The sequence below is a fragment of the Gouania willdenowi genome, chromosome 17 (assembly GCF_900634775.1).
Source record: "Gouania willdenowi chromosome 17, fGouWil2.1, whole genome shotgun sequence".
Classification (NCBI taxonomy): Eukaryota; Metazoa; Chordata; class Actinopteri; order Blenniiformes; family Gobiesocidae; genus Gouania; species Gouania willdenowi.
The window spans coordinates 28,951,079-28,971,738 of NC_041060.1; the positions used below are offsets into that span (position 1 = coordinate 28,951,079).

At 38.9% G+C, this 20,660-nt stretch overlaps 1 protein-coding gene across 2 annotated transcripts in view; it reads left to right on the top strand.

Moving 5' to 3' along the window:
* The window catches only part of tnn (tenascin N), a 74,275-nt gene extending 57,088 nt beyond the window's left edge, over nt 1-17,187 (top strand). For both annotated transcript variants that reach the window (XM_028472909.1, XM_028472910.1), the window contains exons 10-16: nt 12,085-12,215; nt 12,778-12,916; nt 13,030-13,181; nt 15,625-15,721; nt 15,803-15,967; nt 16,331-16,494; nt 16,680-17,187. In XM_028472909.1, the coding sequence (XP_028328710.1) occupies nt 12,085-12,215; nt 12,778-12,916; nt 13,030-13,181; nt 15,625-15,721; nt 15,803-15,967; nt 16,331-16,494; nt 16,680-16,841 (1,010 nt within the window). In that variant the 3' untranslated portion in view covers nt 16,842-17,187. The remainder of the gene's footprint in view (nt 1-12,084; nt 12,216-12,777; nt 12,917-13,029; nt 13,182-15,624; nt 15,722-15,802; nt 15,968-16,330; nt 16,495-16,679) is intronic.
* Nucleotides 17,188-20,660: the final 3,473 nt, after the last annotated feature.

Consider the following 20,660-nt stretch of genomic DNA (forward strand, 5'->3'; position numbering starts at 1 on the left):
TCCTGGCTGACTATGTAAACAGTTTGGGGAAGAGAGAGAAGTGAAATAAATGAATGGTGTGGGGGTAATATGGAAGAGAGTGAGGAAATGTTTGTGACATGTTAGTGTGTCTGAAAATTGATAGATGGATATTTGTGTGTGTGCTGCCTGCTGGAGCACTGGTTTGTGAGTGTACACGTGCCTGTTGCCGCGACGAGAGTCTGCGTGACTGCTGTGTGCCCCCGCTGCCCTGTCACTGATGCAGTTGCTCCGTCACAATTGCGCTTCAACGTAAATTGGTCCTGTTTGCTTTCTCACATGACTAAAAACCGTATCATGCTTCGCTTAAGGCGAACCGAGACCCACATTTTATAGAGGCCCAGAGTTTGCTTGTTTGCTCCGCATCAGAGTTCGAGTGACCTTTCACATATCGCAAAACGACCAAACTTTCCGAGGAACTGAAGCATGGTGCGGATCAAAGAGGCGTGTGTGAAAGCACCCTAAGTCTAGCTTGCTTCTACAGTACAAAAGCACAATGGTGTGTAAGATAATTTGGATATAAGATGAGTGCAAGGTTATCAGTTTTTTTTAATAAGTGTGTGTGGGGGGGAATTGCTCTTAGCAAAAGTGACTTTTGAGAAGTATGTGGGGCAATGACTATAATTGGTTTTACTTTAGGTAAGGCTGGACGGCTCCCTTATACTGGATGTCACGCAGCTTGCTATCTGAGGTGGAAAGTACTAAGTACAAAGTACTTACTGAGCCACGACTCTGAATAATGAGTACGTTTGGAAAGTTTGAGAAAGGAAGAAAAACGCAGCATATGCTGGAAAAAACTCCCGGTAGGCAGTGGGATAAAATTTTAAAGTGCCGATACTGCTTACCGGTGCATACCGACCCTATTAAAGCACAGCATTTATGTGACGGAGAGAGTGAGAGAGGGTAAAGGTGACATTGCCCGGATTAATTACATGGGTTTCACCGGCAGTAACTGCGCTCCTCTAACTGCAAGAGGCAAATAGCGCTGGTATCTGTGGATGAGATGCTATTTGCTCTGAGGCATATTTCCATACGAGGGCAGCAAATAATGAGTAATGAGTATTCCCTCATTTACATACATTCAAATGAAACCGGTGCTTGGTGGTGGTGGTGCAGTTGGTGTCCATATCATCCTTTGCTTATGCTCTGTGGATCGCATAATGTATTTTTTTCTCTCATTTGTGCCGGTTTAGTGTTGCAAACTCAGTGCAATCCATTTGAGGATCTGGGTCACGGTGGTCTGCTAGTGCCCATCTCCACCTGCCATTGGGCGCTAGGCGGTGGTACATTGGACAGTCCATAAATGTTTAGTATTCATACAAGTCATAATTTACCCTTTCAAACACTGTTATGGGCTTCCTGTTGTAAACATCAGAGCTCATAATGGATTTTAATTTAATACAATCACCTTTATAAAGTGTAAAGTGTTTTTAGCAGCCAGCTGTTTAATTCATGACTAAGTGAATCAAACAAAAGGAGAAAGTCTAATGCTGATCACCAAGTAAACTCTTGTGCCCTGGTTTTGCTCCCGCTGTTGATAGACAACAACCATGCACGTAATTTAAGGATATACACACATAGTTGTCACTTTATTGGCAAGTTTATCTTCATGGCTAAGTATATATTACATATTTCTCTAAAACCAAGGACTATCTGTGTATGCCCAAGATTAAATTGATTTAGGGTTCAGTGTATCCTGGACTTATGTTTAGACTGTGCATGATCGCAGCTTGTGACCTACGTCCCATTAATTGTTCTAATGAAGCAAGCTAATTCTCGCCAATTGATCTTGTGGTATCTTGATATTTAAGTGAAAGTGCAGAATATCGTGAAATGGCAACATTACTATTAGTTTCAAAATAAAACCAGAACGTACTGTATATTGAGAGTAATATTCCCTGAAAAAACACAATAAGTGTATCTATGAAAAATAAAACAGGTAATTACAGTGGTGATAGAAAATGTTTTGTATTTCTGTTGTCTATTTCATTATTCTTAGGGCCTTAATAAGCCAAATCTGCATTTGTTTTGAGAAAAACAAGTGGACCTAACTGTCAACCCCAGAAAAAAAATGCAGCTCACATGTTAGATAAATCAGAGAATGCATGATTTTTAAATCCCATTTTCAATGATTTCTTTCATTCAAATGCCAAACTTTTCCTTTGGTCATTTCTTCAAACCAAAGAAAAATCAACCACAATTGATTTTCATTCTCACTTTCAGACCAAGGCCTATGTTTTGCCAAAAAGACTCAAAACAGTTGTTCCTCAGTCTGTGACTGTAAGTGAAGGATGGGTTGAAAACTCATCCTTCCTTCACATCCCTTTATCTGATGTAAATGACCTATCTTTTGATGCCGGATAATAACCGAGTACGACGAAAAGCTCAGCTCATATTACACTTCATCAGCCTGAACACATTGGCCTCCAGGGCTGTGTCCAAAGGACCGTACTCATTGCTCTTTGTGCACATATTACAAAGTATAGCCCCACAGCTTCACCTTTGTACCATCATTTTTGCTGGTGATATGGTCTGTTGTTCTTATCTGCAACAACAATGGAGATGACTGCCTGTCTAAAGGATTCTGTGTCATGTTGTAATGAGAATTACCTTGGCCTGAATCTCAAATAATCAAAGAATAGGTTTTTGATTAGAGGACAATGCACCATCATTACAGCAGCCTTACGGCTCTAAGAGGAAAGCTGGGGCACTAGTGCAGAGAGTGGGTAATGCAAAATACTTTGAGATTCATATCATGGTCTCTGCAAAGGCTGGAATAATTACACCTTCAGAAAGTTCCATCTCCCCACACTTACTCAGTGGACAGTTGACTTATTTTCTGGTGCCACAGAGGGCATTCTGAGTGACTGCTTCACAGTGGGTTATGACAGTTGCAAACCTCGACAGAAAGTGGTGTGCTCAGCTGAGCACACAGAGCGAACCCATGTTTTTTGCAGTCAATTTAGAGCAGTTTGCCGTCAAGGGACACCAAGATAATCAACGACTCTATCTTAGGCACAACCTTTTCTAGTTTAGCTTAAGCAAGTTTGGCTCCTTAATGTGGAGAAGAAATCCACTAACAAATTTCCTGTAATTGCGTTCATTGCAGTATTTGTTAAAAAACATGTGCAGTAAAATAATTGAATATTTTATCTATCTGTAATTTAATTACGCATCTACCTCGTATTAACTCTACTCCGCCATTTTGGCCGAACTGCTGCATGACTTCACAGGCTGGAATGCTTGTGTCCCAGCATTCCACCGCTTTGTTAACAGTTTCTTGTATATATTGTATACATATATACAGTATACACATGAAAATATGTTATAATACACTAAGTGGATATGCCTGCTCAAGTGGCAGTTTGTGGATTCTCTGGACTTGCTTTCTTTGCCCCTTTTATGGTGCAGACCCTGTTGCAGCAAGGAGACCAAGATGGCTTGTTTTACCCATGCACCCGGTTGCCCTGCTGGCTTCCCATTCCTCCCTCGAAGCCCAGATAAGGAACGGACAGCCACCCATGAAGCAGCATGCCTCAAACTCTCTGCTCTATCCAGGGGTGTGTGTGGGAGCACCCTGTTTACGGAGACTCTGTTTGGTGCTCATTTATAATGAAATTGGAGCCTTTAAGGGTGCTTTCACACCGGTTTAGTCCGGGATTCTGTCCAAATGGGTGGAGGACAGGTGATCATTATGTCTCCTTAATTTGGCTTGATTTGCGTTCAGAGCGCAACGTCTGATCCGCTTTAAACATCATCTGGTGCAGTTGCATGAGCTAACTGTTTAAGGGAACCGTTACCGGCAGAAAAACAGAAGCCTGAAGAAGAGGCTCGCAACAATGAGTCAAAGTGAGCAACAGGAGTGTGCGCAAACTTCTGCCTTCTCCGTTTGTTATTTTGAATCAGAATCAGAATCAGAAATGTTTTATTTGCCATGTACAGTTTTGAGGACAGTACAAGGAATTTGACTTGGTGGTTGGTGCACAAAACAAGCAACAAAAAGAAACAAAAGAAATAAAAACAACACAACAAAGAACAACCCAGCAACAATAATAATAATAATAATGATAAATATAAAGGATGAGGGATAAATAAAGGATAGATAGAGAATAAATGATAAATAGGATAAATATAAATATATATATACAGTGCAGCAGGTATCAAGCTGGCGGAGGTGGTGATCGGGTGGGGGGGGGGGGGGGGGGGGGGTTCAGTGGGTGACTTGGGGTGTGGTAAAGCCCTGTTTTGTGCTGTCGTTGGCTCTACTGACCACCCACAATGCTGTGCGCTTTATGTCATTGCGGTAACTTCTTGTTTGATCCGCTCAATCAGCGCTTGTGTCAAAGGCATTCCTAATTACTTTAGGCTTCGATTGGAAACGCTCAGCGACTGATAGAAACAATTAATATAGAATTCACCAGATTGATCCGCTCTAGACTTCGTTTGCGTGTTCACACCGCCCAAAAATGGCACAATATCCAAGCAAATGAATTTGAGAGCCTTTTAATTGCTCTAGGATCTGTCGGTGTGAGAACATCCTAAGATTGATTTCCTCTTTTAGCAGTCTAATATTATGTTTTCTGTTGACGAACCAGATGATGACAGCCATTTTGTCACTGATGTTCATACTGCTTAATGTATATCATGCCTCAGTGTTTGTTTGGTCCATGTCGACTCCCTTAGTCTGCTGTAGGAAACTATTTGATATCCGGTGAGACTTGGATAGCCAGGATAAACAGGAACAACTTTGAGCCCTCCAGACACACAAGGAATACTTTCGATAATTTTGTTCAAGATACATTATTAATTTAAGGGGAGGGGTATAGTGAGAATCAGATTGACAGGAAGAAAACTGTCAATCACTGAGCATCCTTTTGCCGGTCCCAAACCTGTATACACACAGATAATGTGCATTTTAGTAAAATAATTCATAAAAGTCCATGGTTCAGAGTTGAAAAATGTTGCACCTTACGCGCATCATATACAGAGAATAACCTCCATATTCTCTTCTGAGAATGAGCAATGCTATTTTCCAAGAGAACTGATTTGTCAGGGGGTGGTGCTTTTTTTACCCGCTGAACACTTTTCCTGAACAAAAACTGCTTTAGACTAGGTTAGTCATTCAGCATCAGTTACCATGGAGATTTACCTCAGTAAGAAGTTAACCAGCGTCAAAGTACAGGACACACATTTTGGAAGTTAGAGCGATAGCAGACAATCCAGTTTCTAGCATAGGGCCCAGGACTAATGAATTGGAAAACAGTTACCTTGCAACATTTTTAAGAATATAAAACATTTCATTACATGTTATACACACATCACACCTTACCAGAGAGTACAAAAGACAAGTTATTATTTTTACACAAACTCTTTAAACTGGGATTATTTCTACATTGTTTACTGTTTTGTTTGTCCTCATGCACACAGAATTAATTCTAGAGGCCCTTTAGTTTGTTGCTTAATGTGTATGGCTGCAACTGCGCTGATATGTTTCCATTCTAGTCAATGTGTCATTTTCTACCACATGCGTATGCAGTCCGTCACAGCTGAGCATCAGTTTGGAGTCCTTCACAACAGATATGCAGACCTTCTATAACAGACACAGAATAAAAATCCAGTTTATTTTCAAATAAAATACTCCGTGTTCAAGTCGTATTGTATTTCACTGTGGCTTGGGTGTGAAAAGCTTTCTTCAGGCGCTAAGCGGGGGTACACCCTGGACAGGGCGGCAGTGGATCGTATTTCACATATAAATATTGCACTTATCCATGGTTGAATCACAATAATCTCCACAAAAGCAGAAGACCTACAGGGCAGGACTGAATCGATTTCCTTTTGTGCCTCTAGGACACAATGAACTGTGGTTCTCTTTATATTGACAACTCGCTATATTGCACAATTTCACGAGAATTAGCTAAATCTCTGCCACAACAGTTATCCATCACAGACAGATGCGGGGGTGATTACGGAGCAGTTACACATCCAGTGGTTACTCAAAGAGCTTCCTACTCAGTTTATAGCAATCATCTTCACGGTCAGTTATTGATTTACCAAATTCAAAGTACAGCAATCAGAATTTTGGAGGAGTAGGATATAAATGCAACAAGCCAGTCTGTAATGATACACAGCAGAAATGTTTGTTTAAAATCCATTTAAACTATAAAGGTTATAGATAAATCCTTTCATCGTTGAAGTCTCTTTTGCCTGAAGACAGATGCATCATACATACAAACCTCTATTTGCATTAAAACACAAGCAGATCTGTGGGCTGCACTGAGCTTTTGGCTTTCATAGCTGTTCTTGCTGAGTCTCCCAGCATTGAAAGCTAATAGTTCATTTATCGTTGCCGTTTTTCAGTTGACAAATGAGTGCAGTCACTGACAAGTAAATGAAATAAATGAACTGAAACGAAGTGAATGCCCTTCTAAGAATGTAAGATGTGCCATTTGTTATCATGTAAATGTTTGATCTTGACATAACAGAACTGCCTGGCTCTTGATTTTCTAAAATGAGTCTTGGTTTGAGCAATGTATAGGCAAAAAAAATAACTTGGGTTGATACAAAGTACTTCATTGTTTTATTTGATCACATTCTTGGTACAAACACTACAGTATGCTAAATCAGGTATTTCATTTTTGTTGAGGAAAAATAAAACTTTAGTTTTCATATCTTTTTGGTTCTTCTTTCAGTAATATATATCTATATAATATTCATCCTTACTTTTTAGTGCAACTTTTCATTGTTATTGGATCCCTTAAAGCAGGGACGGCACTACATCAAGGCTAAGGGGAGCTATAGCCCCGTCAGGAATTTGTGTAGCCCCAGTTAAGCTCCTTGAGCATATAAATATTTTTATTATTAATTTATTGAGTTAAAAAACATTAAAAAGTTCCAGAGTAGCCGTTCTGTTCCAATCAAATCACTGCTTGTACCCCCGTAGAAAATGAAGACCAAGAGCCTGTCTCCCAGGGAGCCTCTACAAACTTTTACCCATTTCTGTCACACTACCTGTCACCTCCGCTTCATGTGAGCAGTTTATCTTGCATGCGGTACGTTAAAACATACCTGTGAAACCGAAAAGAAAACCCTCCACTCAACAATCATGCCTGCCTGTCCAAACACGCAGAAACAACAACAAACACATCATTCTCCTATAAAACAACTAAGGTGAGTTTGTTCTTTTCTGACGTTTTGCTTTTTAGATTTACTGTCTGATTATTGGCAGGCGAAAGAGTGGCTGTCAGGTGTTGAATAGGTCACATTTGCTCATTATTATTTTTTTGTTGCCATTGCCTTGTGGTCACTTGTATTATGCTTAACTAATTTGTTCAATATTCTTTGACCAAACTCAGTTAAAACTACATTTTTATCTAACATTCTGTGTTGCACAATTTCTTTTTTTTTTTTTTTTTTTCTTTTTTTTTGGGTGGTGGCTGTGAACAGGGGGAATGAGTGAATGGTAGTACCTAAAGCAGGTATTTGGGATTAACGTGTCTAAGGTTAAGCCCAGTATGAGTTTTATCCCACATCCCAAGGCGTGCCAGTGCATCGTATACCAGTATATGTGCAAAAGAAAACCGCTACTGCAAACCCAGGAACTGCCCTGGGCCCGCAGATGCAGCCAGGCCAGCAGAAAGAGCGGGGGCCAGGGAGCCCCAGGCAACCCCCCCGCGGCCGAGCAACCCCCCAGATGCCCCCAAGATCCCAGGCCAAGAGGCAGCCACCGCCCACACACACATCCGAGGAAGCCCCAAGCAGCCGAGCACCCAGCGCATCCCCCCACCAACCCCAACCCCCAACCCCAAGGCCCCCCGCCAGCATACAGCCCCCCCCCACCCACCCACCCACACCCAAGCACCCAACCCCCCGAGGGAAGGGCCCAGAGAGCCCCCCGCCCGAGACCCCAGCAGAGGAGCCAAGGCCCCCGCCCAGCAGACGGCCGGACCCGGAACGGAAGCAGCACCGAGACCAGCGCCCCCAGGGACGACAACCACGCCCATAGTCGCCGACTTGCACATTGCACTTGCACAATTTCTTTTATTGAAGAAAAAATGAGAAACTCCTTATAAAAGTTTTTTTTTTTCTTTAAATTCTCAGCACCCCCACAAATCAATCCCGCACCCCCTTAGCAAATTACTACTGCAAGTCACCTGTCTTGTAGCTCCCTTGATGGCTTTCGTGAGAATATCCCCACTGGGTTTAAGAAGATCTCTTACCTTCTGGTTAGCTTCAGGCCTGAAACCTCTCCAGATACTACATATTGGCCTTCAGAAAAGCAAAGCTAAGGCCTGAACATAAGCGGAGAGATGTAAAAACAGGCTGATTTTTTTATGCTTATGTTGATGCTAACCAACAGAGGTGTGAAGAAAACTGATATATCCTACTCAAATAGAAGTACTATTACTGATTAAAATTATTTTAATGTAAAAAGTAGCTCAATTAAATAGTACTTATGTCAAACTTACTAGTTACTTTTACCCCCCAACATTTAATCTTGCCATGGTTCCCTTGCATACAGTAAACATTTCATGTATAAACTTAAAAAGGAAGTGACCACATCATGCATGATTGGAATTTCATTTATTTTGCACAAAGGCATCTGTATAAAATAATAGGTTTGTCAAAATGTACAATTCGTTATTAAATGAAATAACTCAAATGAGTTAAATTCATAATAAACAAAATATCAGGCTCTAAGTATAGCTACATTTATGAAGTCTAAAAGAGTATCAAAACAAATGTGGGTAAAAACATAATAGGTAGAAACACCAACCTGAACCCCAGAAATGGCACGACTAAGCACATATGGATGATGTTCAAAGTGAGACCGTGAAACGAAAATGAAGAAATAATCACAAAAAATAATAATTTTCTCAGTAACAGTTGGGTGTAGAGATGTAATTTAATACTTTACTTATTTTAAAACGTACTTACGTACAATTACTGATTTGGAAATATACTCAAAAAAGTACAAGTACTCATAAAAGCAACTCAATTACAGTAACATGAGTACTTGTAAGCCATTACTTTCACCTCTGCTAACCAACCATGTTTTTTTCAGTTTCTATTGGTGCAAACTTTGATCTTTATTCACATTTACACATTTTTACAGAACCAAATGAATCTGCCAGTAACTAACCTGCGGCAAACTCTAAGCTTTACATTTCCATGAAGAGCCAATTACTATTGAAGCACAACAAACAAGATCACAAATGGTGCTTCAAATTGTGTTCATCCTGTTGGAATTCTTTCGTTTAAGAATATTCTTCTCTTCTCCTGAACCACTAAGTCTTTAACAGATGTATTTTACTAATGAGTCTCGGGAGGAGTAAAATCTTTAAACTCCAAGCCTACTGTTATTTAGGAAAAGCACAGAAGCACTAATAGGGATTGTCAGTTGGTGTGTGTCGGCTCCATATCTCATGGAAAGTAAAGACAATTTGTTTACTCAGAATTGTTTTACGTGCAATTGCAGAAACTCTACAGCTTTTCAGATGAAAAGACCACAAGTGCAGTCATTTCCTCCCACTGAGTTAAAGCTGATATTCGGAGTTTCTGAGAAATCTATGTTTGTATGATTCTTTTGAAATGCGAAAAAATAACTATAGTCTTTTACTATGGTCTACTGCCGGTGGTCATTCATATAGATTAATGTATATAAGTCCCTCCTTCGTCCTATACAAACGGAAACAATCGCTGAGTGCGCCCAGCCAATAGGCTTTTTGAGACTGTCAATCAAAGTGAATGTGGAAATATGATTTTGGCTCTTACCTGACCCATAGACCTATATCAATGCGACCTGATGCAACCCTGTTATGTTCCGTGATGCGCGTGCAGAAAAGTAAAGGTGTGGCTTTTGATAAATTGCAGAGGCAGGGGGAGGAAGTGGAGCTGTTGAGGGCAGGACATCCTCTCAGAAACTCCGGATATCAGCTTTAAGAAATATTTGTAGTCTGATGAAAAGCTTAAGTTGATTAAATTTAGGTAGGTGATTTATTTCATTGTGTGGTATCATTTTAGTATATTACTATTCACAGGGATCATGGGGGAGTAGGAAAAGTGATAGATTATTGGGTCACACGTCTTTGCTTTTAGTAGGTCATTTGGTTTATCACAGCTTTTCCTTTGTAGAAAGGTGAAATGTGTAGGAGTTTAAACCCAAAAAGATAAAATTACCATTTTACAGTAATATTCAAAGAAGCAATAATCACCTTTCTTTGAGAAAGCTTTACACACATAACTTCTGTTACTGTTTCAGTCTTAGGGAAGCAGGAGTAAAAATCCCTTTATCAATGTAATACAAGGGGTAAATTATTTTCCATGGTATTTGGGATGTTTTTGATAAGACAAAAGAAATCCAATTGTGATGTTCAATATCATATTGTAATGAGGTACTGTATCTGTCTGTCTTTCTGCCTTTCCTTCCGTCCATCGGCTGCCGAGATAGAAGCTAGCTAGCTGTCCAACTCTCAATCAAGCGGATAAAAGGGGCAATCTGTGTGGATTTATCCATCATCGCCAATATTATACAGTAGAATAACTTTGGAGATATTAACATAACACTAAGATCCTATAGCTGCATTAAAAAAATCAACTTGCACAAACCAAGCATTACATGTATTGTACTCATACTTTTAATTATTTATAACATTTACAATTAGGGTTTTTGATATTCCACATCAACCATTTTGTTTAATTGTCTCTTAATAGCAACCCCCCACCCTATTCACATTGAGACTGAACTTCTAGAAGACATCACAAATCTCCCTAAAGCTCGTACCAAGTACTTGGATGTGTCTCATAATAATACAGTGTGAGTCTAGAAATGGCCACAGATGGGAAGTGGGTTACCACAGAGGTATCTTTGTGTTGAGGAGATGATGCGTGAAGTCTCCTAGGAGCTCCGAGTGAAAGCTGGAGACTTTTCAATTAGGCAGCAAATGAGCGTCTGTAGAATAAAATTGTGACTCGTCATAACTCACCTGATTTTATAAGCACCTCTAAGCTCTAACCAGGAAGTTAATGCATCAGCAGACATATTGGGGAGCTATAAAGTGTGTGTTATTACATTTGGGATTTTATTAGACATAGATACAAGGACCGTTAATGTGCCATTATCAGCAGTGCTGAATGAGTCTTCATAGTCACAATATTTTGTCTAAATAGTTAACCAATAAATAATAAATAAGAGATGAATTATATATATATATATATATATATATATATATATATATATATATATATATATATATATATATATATATATATATATATTTGCTACTGCACCTTATGGATGCAAACCACATGCATATTTTTGAACAATTGGAGTTTCAGTTTCCCACTTTCACTGTGGTATTATTAGTTCCATTGTAATAAGATAGAAGTATTTATTATGTTTCTCTAGAATACCGACAGTTGTGTCAGCTGTACCAAAAGTTGAAAAGAGAAGGAAAGGAGGAATTCCTACTTTTCATGACCTCCTTCGCTTGCACCTTTAATAGTCGCCTGTGCTTTGGTCACATATTAATAGCAGCTGGTTAGCACCGTGGTAAAAGGTTGGACTATCACACGGAGGACCCTTAATGTTGAGTTATCATTGAATTTTCAAATATCATCAGAAACAGATGTGAATGTTGCCCTATGGTTGTAATTTTGTTTTTTGTTCTTTTTTGTGTTTCTGCGTCACAATGGCATTGTCCGTCAATAAATTACCATCCAAAGAGTAAAAGCGTGAATGTGAATTTTGGCCAATCTCTTGCAATTAATCTCCCACAACTTACAATTTGAATTTACAACTTTAGCCATAGTTTACATCTGAACATCCCTCCAGAATGCACTTTTCCATTGACAACATGATTAAGCATTTTGTCTTATCCATACACAATAACATCAGGACTTGTCATTCTGATGACACAGATATTAACTTTTGCGAGATGAACGACAGGTTTTGAGCTAGAGACTGGCTTTTGAAGGTGATCCATGGTGTTTTAGTATTTGTACAAATCATTTTGAGAAATGCACTGGACCAAATATTGAGGATGATGCGAAGTATCCTTTTTGTCACAGACATGGATTCTCCTAAAGACCTGAAGGCTATAGATGTGACGTCGGATTCTGCGTCCTTGTCCTGGATTCCTCCTCTGGCTGACATTGATGGGTATATCCTCACCTACAGGGATGAAGATGGCAATATGGAGGCAAGTAGAATTAGCACACATACATTAGCCTTTATGCATCCCCATGATATTTGTAAATGTTTATTTGTTACATATCATAAGATGCAATCAATTGTATTTAAATTTTCAATCAATGCCATGCTCAGATGTACAGCAATTGTCATTTTTTGTGTTCTTTGTGTGTATGAATGAGTTGCCCACATTGAGATGGATTTTCTATCATGTTTTATACTAAATCAGCTATCTAATTCACATATTCTTTGATTATTAGTATATAATGTAATTCTAAGTGATGCACAAAGAACAACAAATACATGACTTTTCTTATTACTACCAAATCTGACTATTACACTGCTCAGTTCACTTCAAACTAAGATTGGTGAAACACTGCCCTCTTATGGCAGCAGCCAAACCTACAGGCAGGTGTAATGTGCCTTGTGTTTAAAACACAATGAAAATTAACTTCATTATTCAGTTTGTGTCGAAAAAATATCAAACAATCAATTCCATTAGACTGTACGTATTTCTTATGTTACTAAATCTGCCATCTGTATACACTGTAACACTTGTGTGTTGAATGAAGCCTGTTGAAAAGCAGCTTGGAGCCGGGGAAAGCAGCTTTACTGTGTTTGAACTGGAGACAGGAAAGAGATATGTTGTGACTATACTTGCCTACAAAGGTGCTAAACGGACTAAAGTGGTGGAAACCATCTTTGAAACAAGTAAGTGGTTTAATCTGTCGGTGATGTCAGTTTGTGGGACTTTCTGCCGGTATGTAGTTGCTGGGGTATAAAATGCACTCATCATTAGTATATGTGTTACATTTTCCTCTCAGTTGGCAAGCTCTACTCCTTCCCCATGGACTGTCTTCAAGTTTTGAAGAATGGCAACAAGCACAGTGGGTTATACACTATTTATATCTCCAGTGACCTCTTGAGACCCCTAGAAATTTACTGCGACATGGAAACTGATGGAGGCGGCTGGATGGTAATACACAAAATATAACCAATAAGAATGGAAAAGCTATGAAGAAACGGGTGGAGCTAACATGAGATTAAAGCAGAACTAAATAACTTTTTCACCTTAATAAATCCTTCTTGTAGTCTCTGTGAGGGTAATATAAGTGTTTATGGGGTAATTAGGGGGTCCTTCATCCCCCCTGCTGTCTCTGGCCAGCTTTTAAACACAATAGAAGTGAATGTATTTAATAATGTTATAATCAATGTGTTGAATTTCAATTAGCTTTGCCAAGGTTCATGTTCCCAGTCACATTTTACAGAAGGGGTCAGCAAATACTGTTGCCAGAGGGTAATAATTGTGAGAAAGCATTGTGATGCAGATGACAATGAGGATGCAATAATTTTTGTAAATAAAAGTTATAAATGTATCATCGGGTGTGTAACAGACAGATTCTGTCACCTTGTTCTTGATAGGAGCTGAGACAGACACTAATCAACCTTGTACAAAATTTGAATAGAAGATAAATAAATAAATCCAAACAAAAAACTGGACCCCTTTAATGCCAGACCATTGTACAGGACTGTCAACTATCAACATCAGGGATGGTTGTGTTTTGTTCTTATTGCAATAAGTCTATATTCAGGTTTATGGTATTCTAACTGAGCTGTCATTTTCCTGGTTTCAGCTTCACACTAAAAAAAAGTACAGCATGTGCCATAGAAAATGTGATGCTGTTCACACTTTTGGGTTGTAAGACAACTTATGAACAAATCTTTAAAAATTATTCAATATGTAGTGACTGTTGTACTGTAGTGACAACAAAATTAAGTAATACAATTTGTATATATGTGTTGTTTTTAGAGGTGTTGATGGATTTAAAAAATAACAAATTAATTTCAAATCAGACAGTAAATATTGCACATAAATGATATTTAGTGCACAAAGAATCTAACTTGTAGATTTAGAAAACTTTGGTGTCAATATGAGAGAACTTACTAAATTTAAACCTTGAAAATTAAAATCTGTTAAGAAACAAGCTATTGCTATTTCACTGCTGAGGCCCAGCAGTGCTGACTTTACTGGGGGAAAGAGCAGCTCTCCAAAGTACTACTAGTTCTATTATTGTTATCATCATTTTTATTATCATCTATTCATCTTCAATTTTCTTGCCTGCTTGCTCCTTTCAGGGCCGCGGGGGTCTGCTGGTGCCTATCCCAGCTATCATTGGGTGGAGGTACACTAGAAACTCCAATCAACCTAACAGTCATGTTTTTAAATTGTGGCAGGAAGCCGTTGTACCTGGAGAAAACAAGCAAACTCCACACAGAAAAGACCCAAGTATCCACCCCATGGCTTGAACCAGAACATTCTTGCTGTGAGGTGGATGTGCTCAATCAGTATTCCTGTTGTTATTGAATTTGAAAGCGTTGCACACAGGCTTCTGCATAGTGACGTTATGCAGATTATTTCACAGCCAAAGCAAACAGCCGCAGATGCAATGAGCTGTAACTTACACAGGGAAGGCTGTTTATGGTGGTGTAGTGGCACATACGGAGCACTTTTGTCTTCCTCATATAAATTATTAGATGATGATGCCGCTCCACTCACCTCTCCCAGTCACGGATGCTCCTCCACATTAATAGGAAACTGTAACTGTGTTATGACAGTCTTTGACATAAAGTTAGTACATCTTCATACTAATTAGTTTGCTAAAGTTTCACAGTCTTCTATTGTACATTTCTCAATAAAGTTTACATTTTTATAATTTCTTTTTTGAACAGGTGACGATGATATTCACAGGCCTATTACTTTGTATTCAATTACTAAGTAATGTGCGGGTTTCCTCCTGGTACTTCGGCTTCCTCTCACAAAACATGACTGTTAGGTTGCCTATAGGAATGGATGTGGATGTTTGTGTGGCCCTGCGATGGACTGGCCCCCTGTCCAAGGTGTACCCCTGCCTAATTCCCATTGAGAGCTGGAGATAGGCACCAGCAGATACCCACAACACTGAAAATGAGTCAGGAAATGGATTTTTGTGCTATATTTTCTATGTACACAATGTGCAAAATATAAATAGACTTGACTTGAAATGTGCATTGTTTTGTTGATATTTTTGTTCATAGTAACATAAAGATATCCTTTATTCTTCACTTTTACAGTGGGATTTTTTTTTTTTGTCCCCCTTAGGGTGTTAGCAATGATGGTCAGTTCAACTTTTTGCCAGCTTTTTAAAATTTATTTTTAATGACTAACTATGCAAGGAATCATCCTTGAGAAAATCCTCTGAATGAATAAAGGATAAATGTTTACAGTCTCACTGATACCCTGAAAAGTGTTCAGTGTTAAGTTTAAATAAGGCCAATAAACTGGCATGTACAATGTTGTAATTATCATAGATGATTATAGACCACGTTTGAATGTGAATTACACACTGAAAGTTTTAATGCTTCATCCTGTGCCTCCTCAGGTTCTGCAGCGTCGCAATATTGGCAAGCTAGACTTTATGAAACGCTGGCGGCAGTATATCGCAGGATTTGGCAACATGACTGAGGAGTTTTGGATTGGTGAGCAGACCTCACATGGACCCATGAACAATATTGAAACAAACTAATATTTCTCTCTATACTCTGTATGTCTAACTTTAGGTCTGGAGAAGATATACGAGCTCACCAGCACTCCTACTCAGTATGAGCTGAGGTTTGACCTGGGCCTAGGCTCGGAGAGGGCCTATGCAGTGTATGACAATTTCAAGATTGCACCAGTGAAACAGAAGTTCAAACTGACTATTGGAAAATACAGCGGAACAGCGGGTGGGTAAAGAACAGCTCACTGCAGACAGTGTGAGGATTATTTTAAAGAATTGAGAATCATTACATTCAGGCATGCGTGTTGCATTGTGTGTACACATACCGTAGCAGAAAGCAAAAAGAAACCAGCAGTATGTGAAATATTGGTTTGAGAAACATATCAGAGCAATGTCAGAAAGGAGGTTTTTAAAGGAAACGTGCATTATTATGAAAATAAACATACAATACAACCAACACAGATTGTGACACGAGGAAGCAGTGACATCCTAAATTAATATGTAAGTGAAATGTGTACAGTAAATGAGTGTTGAGGGTTTTTTTTCTTAAATTTAGCATTAAATTTCCAATTTTACTGGTGTTTCACAGGCGATGCGATGACATACCACCAAGGCCGGCCTTGGACCACTGTGGATTCAGATAATGACATTGCTCTGGGTAACTGCGCCCTCACCCATCGGGGCGCCTGGTGGTACAAAAACTGCCACCTGGCCAATCTCAATGGCAAATGGGGTGACAACCGGCACAGTTTGGTGAGTGAAGAAGTCGGCATCTCTTCATTTACACTTTTTTGAGTAAAAACTTTGTTCATTGCTCTAAAGCACACTTTTGGGAGGATTCACTAAGATCTGAAATAAAGGGTAGTAAACCACGTAGTAAACAGGATTTGAACCTGGTTATAGCCTCTTGCCTACTTTATTTCTTTTCTTGCCATCAGGGAGTAAACTGGGAGCCATGGAAGGGACATTTACGATCCCTTGATTTTACTGAGATGAAGATTCGTCCTGTGGGAGCCTTGTCCAGCAGAGGGAGGAGATCACTGATTGCCAGAAGAAGAGCAGAAACACAGAAACCTGGATTAAATAAAAACCTAATGTAGAAACCTCAATATGAACAGGCCTATAAACGTGTCCTTTTACAATAACTTGTACATATGCATTGCAGTGTTTTGATCAGTTTTAGATTTTTTTTTTTAAATCATGCATTTATTTTTGCATCATTTGAGATTAGCAAAGAAGAACTGCTAATGCTAAAGATACATGTCTACAGCTAACCTTGTAGTCAAAAGTTCAGTTTTCTTGTTTAACTTAAACTACCAGTAAATATGTAAACATTTTCAAAAATGTGTATATTCTACTGTAGACATACCATATGAAAAATAAGCTCTTATAAGCTGTCACTTGTTTTATTGCAATTTTAACTACGATATTAAAACTCCAGTTTCCCCAAATGTTATGAACAATTAAAAGAAGTGAAACACTATAAATGCACAATACATACATAATACATGTTTATAATAGACTATGAACAATTAATGTTGTTCGTTTTGTCTTTTTTTTAAAAAAAAATGAGAATAATGCAAGCCTTTTTGAAACTGCTATCTTTTGGTGCCTGGCTATAACAACAAGGCCAGTGACATGCATACTACAACAAGTGCAAAGAAAAATTGGCCTTGAGTGATTTAATGAGCCATTAGCAATTTCACTGTACTAAGCTAGCTAGGTAAATAGGTTGCAAACTAGGGTTGCCACCTGTCCCTTAGAATACATAATTTATTGTTTAGAATGTGAAGGGTTTCAAATTCTAAAACGAGCAAAATATCAGAAATAAATGAATAAAAAGTCTTAATGTTGGACGAGAGAAAGAGTTTAGACGAGCCTGCCGACACATAAATGATGCATATCATGAGCTAAGGGGTACATGGGGCAATAAAGTTTGGGAAACACTATTTTATGTCAAAATGTTTCTATTGTGAGTGTCCCTTATTTGCTTTTCTGAAAGGTGGCAACCCTATTGCAAACAGTAAAATTTACCACAGGGCTTTCGAGTCTCATGCATTCAGAGTGGAACACATAATTGTGCACTATAACCCACCACACCTGCTGTGGATCTCCACCAAGTTACACCGCTATTTACAGTATACAGTGGAACGTGTACCAAGATGCACTGGGCATCGTAGAGCTCAAAAGGACGTTGGCACGCCCAAGTCTATAACATTAATTACCCATCAGCCAATTATAAAATAAACTCCATCCTCATCCATGAGCAGTAACAGTTTAAAGGAAACAAGGGGAACGTCAGCTTTCGTATACAGTTTCACAAGACCGCATCAACTCAAACAATTGATCAAAGTCTTAGAGGCCATTGAAATTGATTGTATGTGGCCTGTAGTCAATATTGTCCCTATTGCACCTTATAGACCACATTTTTTTTAAATGAAAATGTTCAGGCCTGCATTAATATTATTCCCTGGACATGCCCACAGTGAGAGGAAAAAGAGAAGAAAAAGAAGATGTTTAATTTAAATCTATACATCTGACAATTAAAAGCAAAATACCATTGTGTTGGATGTACACATTCTTCTGTTTCAAAGACGTCAGGGGAAAAAATACAGACCAGTATCTTATTCGCCTTCAGTGGAAATTACTTATTATAAACCACATATTGTTTAACAAAGACCCCAAAAGACTTGACATAGGGAAATTTTAGAGTTTATGTTCCCCTTTAACAATACAGTGGGAAACGAAAGAATAAAAACTATTTTTATTTTTTTCTATTTATCTTTTTCATTACAGCAGCAGCTTGCCTGGATAATATTTGTTAATGACATTATGTGGAATCACTGCTATTACATTACATTATGACATATGTACTGTTCCTATATCATAAATAGATGATTAGAAAAAATGACTTGTGTGTTTTTTAATGGGTAATGGTAATAGTAAGAGGTTCATTGATTCTCTGTCTGCCTTTTTTGTGACGCTCCTAGAATCTGGATGTCAGCCAATCAGAGATCGTTCTACAAACGTGTGCTCCATGAGCTGTTTTTGGCGTTACTATTGGCTGCTCATCTGAAGTCAGACGCGTTCAGGTACCCTCAGCAGTAAAAGTGAAATGACGGACGTCCTAGCAGAAGTCTCCATAACAGCGTTAGACACAACAGTTACACTCCAAATCAAGCGTAAAAAGGCAGATCAAAATGGGGAAGCAACAGTTTCAAGCCACAAACACTAAGGAGGAACCAATCACTTTGGCTTTGCGTCCTCACGGACCTCCGTGACTGCAAAGATCCGCAACACACACACACTTGTGTCAGAGAGAGTGATAACAGATGGGATGAATCGCATGTAAACCAAGAGAAGCTTATTCAAACTGAATTAATTTTTAAAATGTCTGGATGCGGAGTAATGGTTATCAGTCTGCTCAGAGCAGGAAGCTGGGATCACAGCTGTGTGATCACTGGCGGGGACAGCAACTACAGAGTGATACGTGTATTCGTGTTAGAGTCTCTAAAACACTAGATAAATCTCCAATAGCACAAGGTAAAGTTCATACATTTGTCACTAGTCTTTATTAAGAAAACCTTTGCTAAGAGCATTCACAAAAGACACCGGTAAGGGAGATTGAGTTTCGGTTTCAAAACAGCGGAGAGAGGATTCTGCAAACTACAGCATTAAGGCCTCCTGTGCATCTCTCCCACTGTCACATCACATCCATTGGTGTGGATAGAGTGGGAGAAGAACACTGTCAGGATTAGCCATACTGTACTTGCTATACATTCATTTGACAATGACAGCTCTTATTAATCACTGTTTTGCATCTGCAGCCAATTACTGATAAAATTGTGGTTTGTTTGCCCTATCCATGAGAACCATCCCCCTACGTTTAGACAGGAAACCTAACACTTATTATTTAAGCTTTGACATTGACTTGTATGTGATAAATTCTACACTTTAATGTCAAGCATGGCTTATTAATGTGATGAAGGCCAACTCATCAATCAACCTATCAGCCACTGAAAATCAGAATTGATTTATAGTCTTGTATCATTTGAGTCATTCCATAGAAAAAAAATTGTTTCAGATTTTATAACCGTGATCACATGATTTCATGGTTCTCAAGGTCAACGATTAAGGGATAGTGTCACTACATCAAAGAGCAGATATTGTGGGTTATATTTAAAAGTGGGAAGTGGTCGAGGTTGGTGAACAACAATGATTGACAAAATATCCACAAACAAAATGTTAATAAGAGAATAGGAAGTGTGTATTTGCTTTACAGTTGGTGGAACACAGCCGACAAAAAGGTTATTAAAAAGCTACTGTTTCAGTGATAAGAAGAGCTTTCAGTAGGAGTTCCAAGTTTCATCAATTTTTTTTTTTTTAAGTGCATTGGCTGAAACCGGCGCAAAAGTCATCCCTGCATGCATTTTCTACTTCCACTTCCAGTCAAAAAATTTATTTATCAGGATTATTGCACTTTTATATTGAATGAGTTTTAAATGTGATTATGCAATAGTTAATTCCGACCAAGTAATGGGCGACCATGGCTCAGGTGGTAGTGGGTCGTCTTCTGATCGAGAGGTTGGGGGTTCGATCCCAGTATCTGACTATGTGTCGAAGTGTCCTTGGGCAAGACACTGAACCCTAAGTTGCTCCCAGTGGTCGACTAGCGCCTTACATGGCAGTCCTGTCCCACTGGTGTGTAAATGTGAGAGTGATTGGGTGAATGAGCTGATGTGTAAAGCGCTTTGAGACTGTTTCAGTGTGGTGATAAAGCACTATATAACATCAAGTCCATTTACCGAGTAATGTAAATGGACATTCAATGAGTGCTGATATAGAGTATAACAGCACTAGGACATTTTACAAACATTATCACTCCACTCTCCACACCTGCAGTTAAGCGCCTTTCTCCT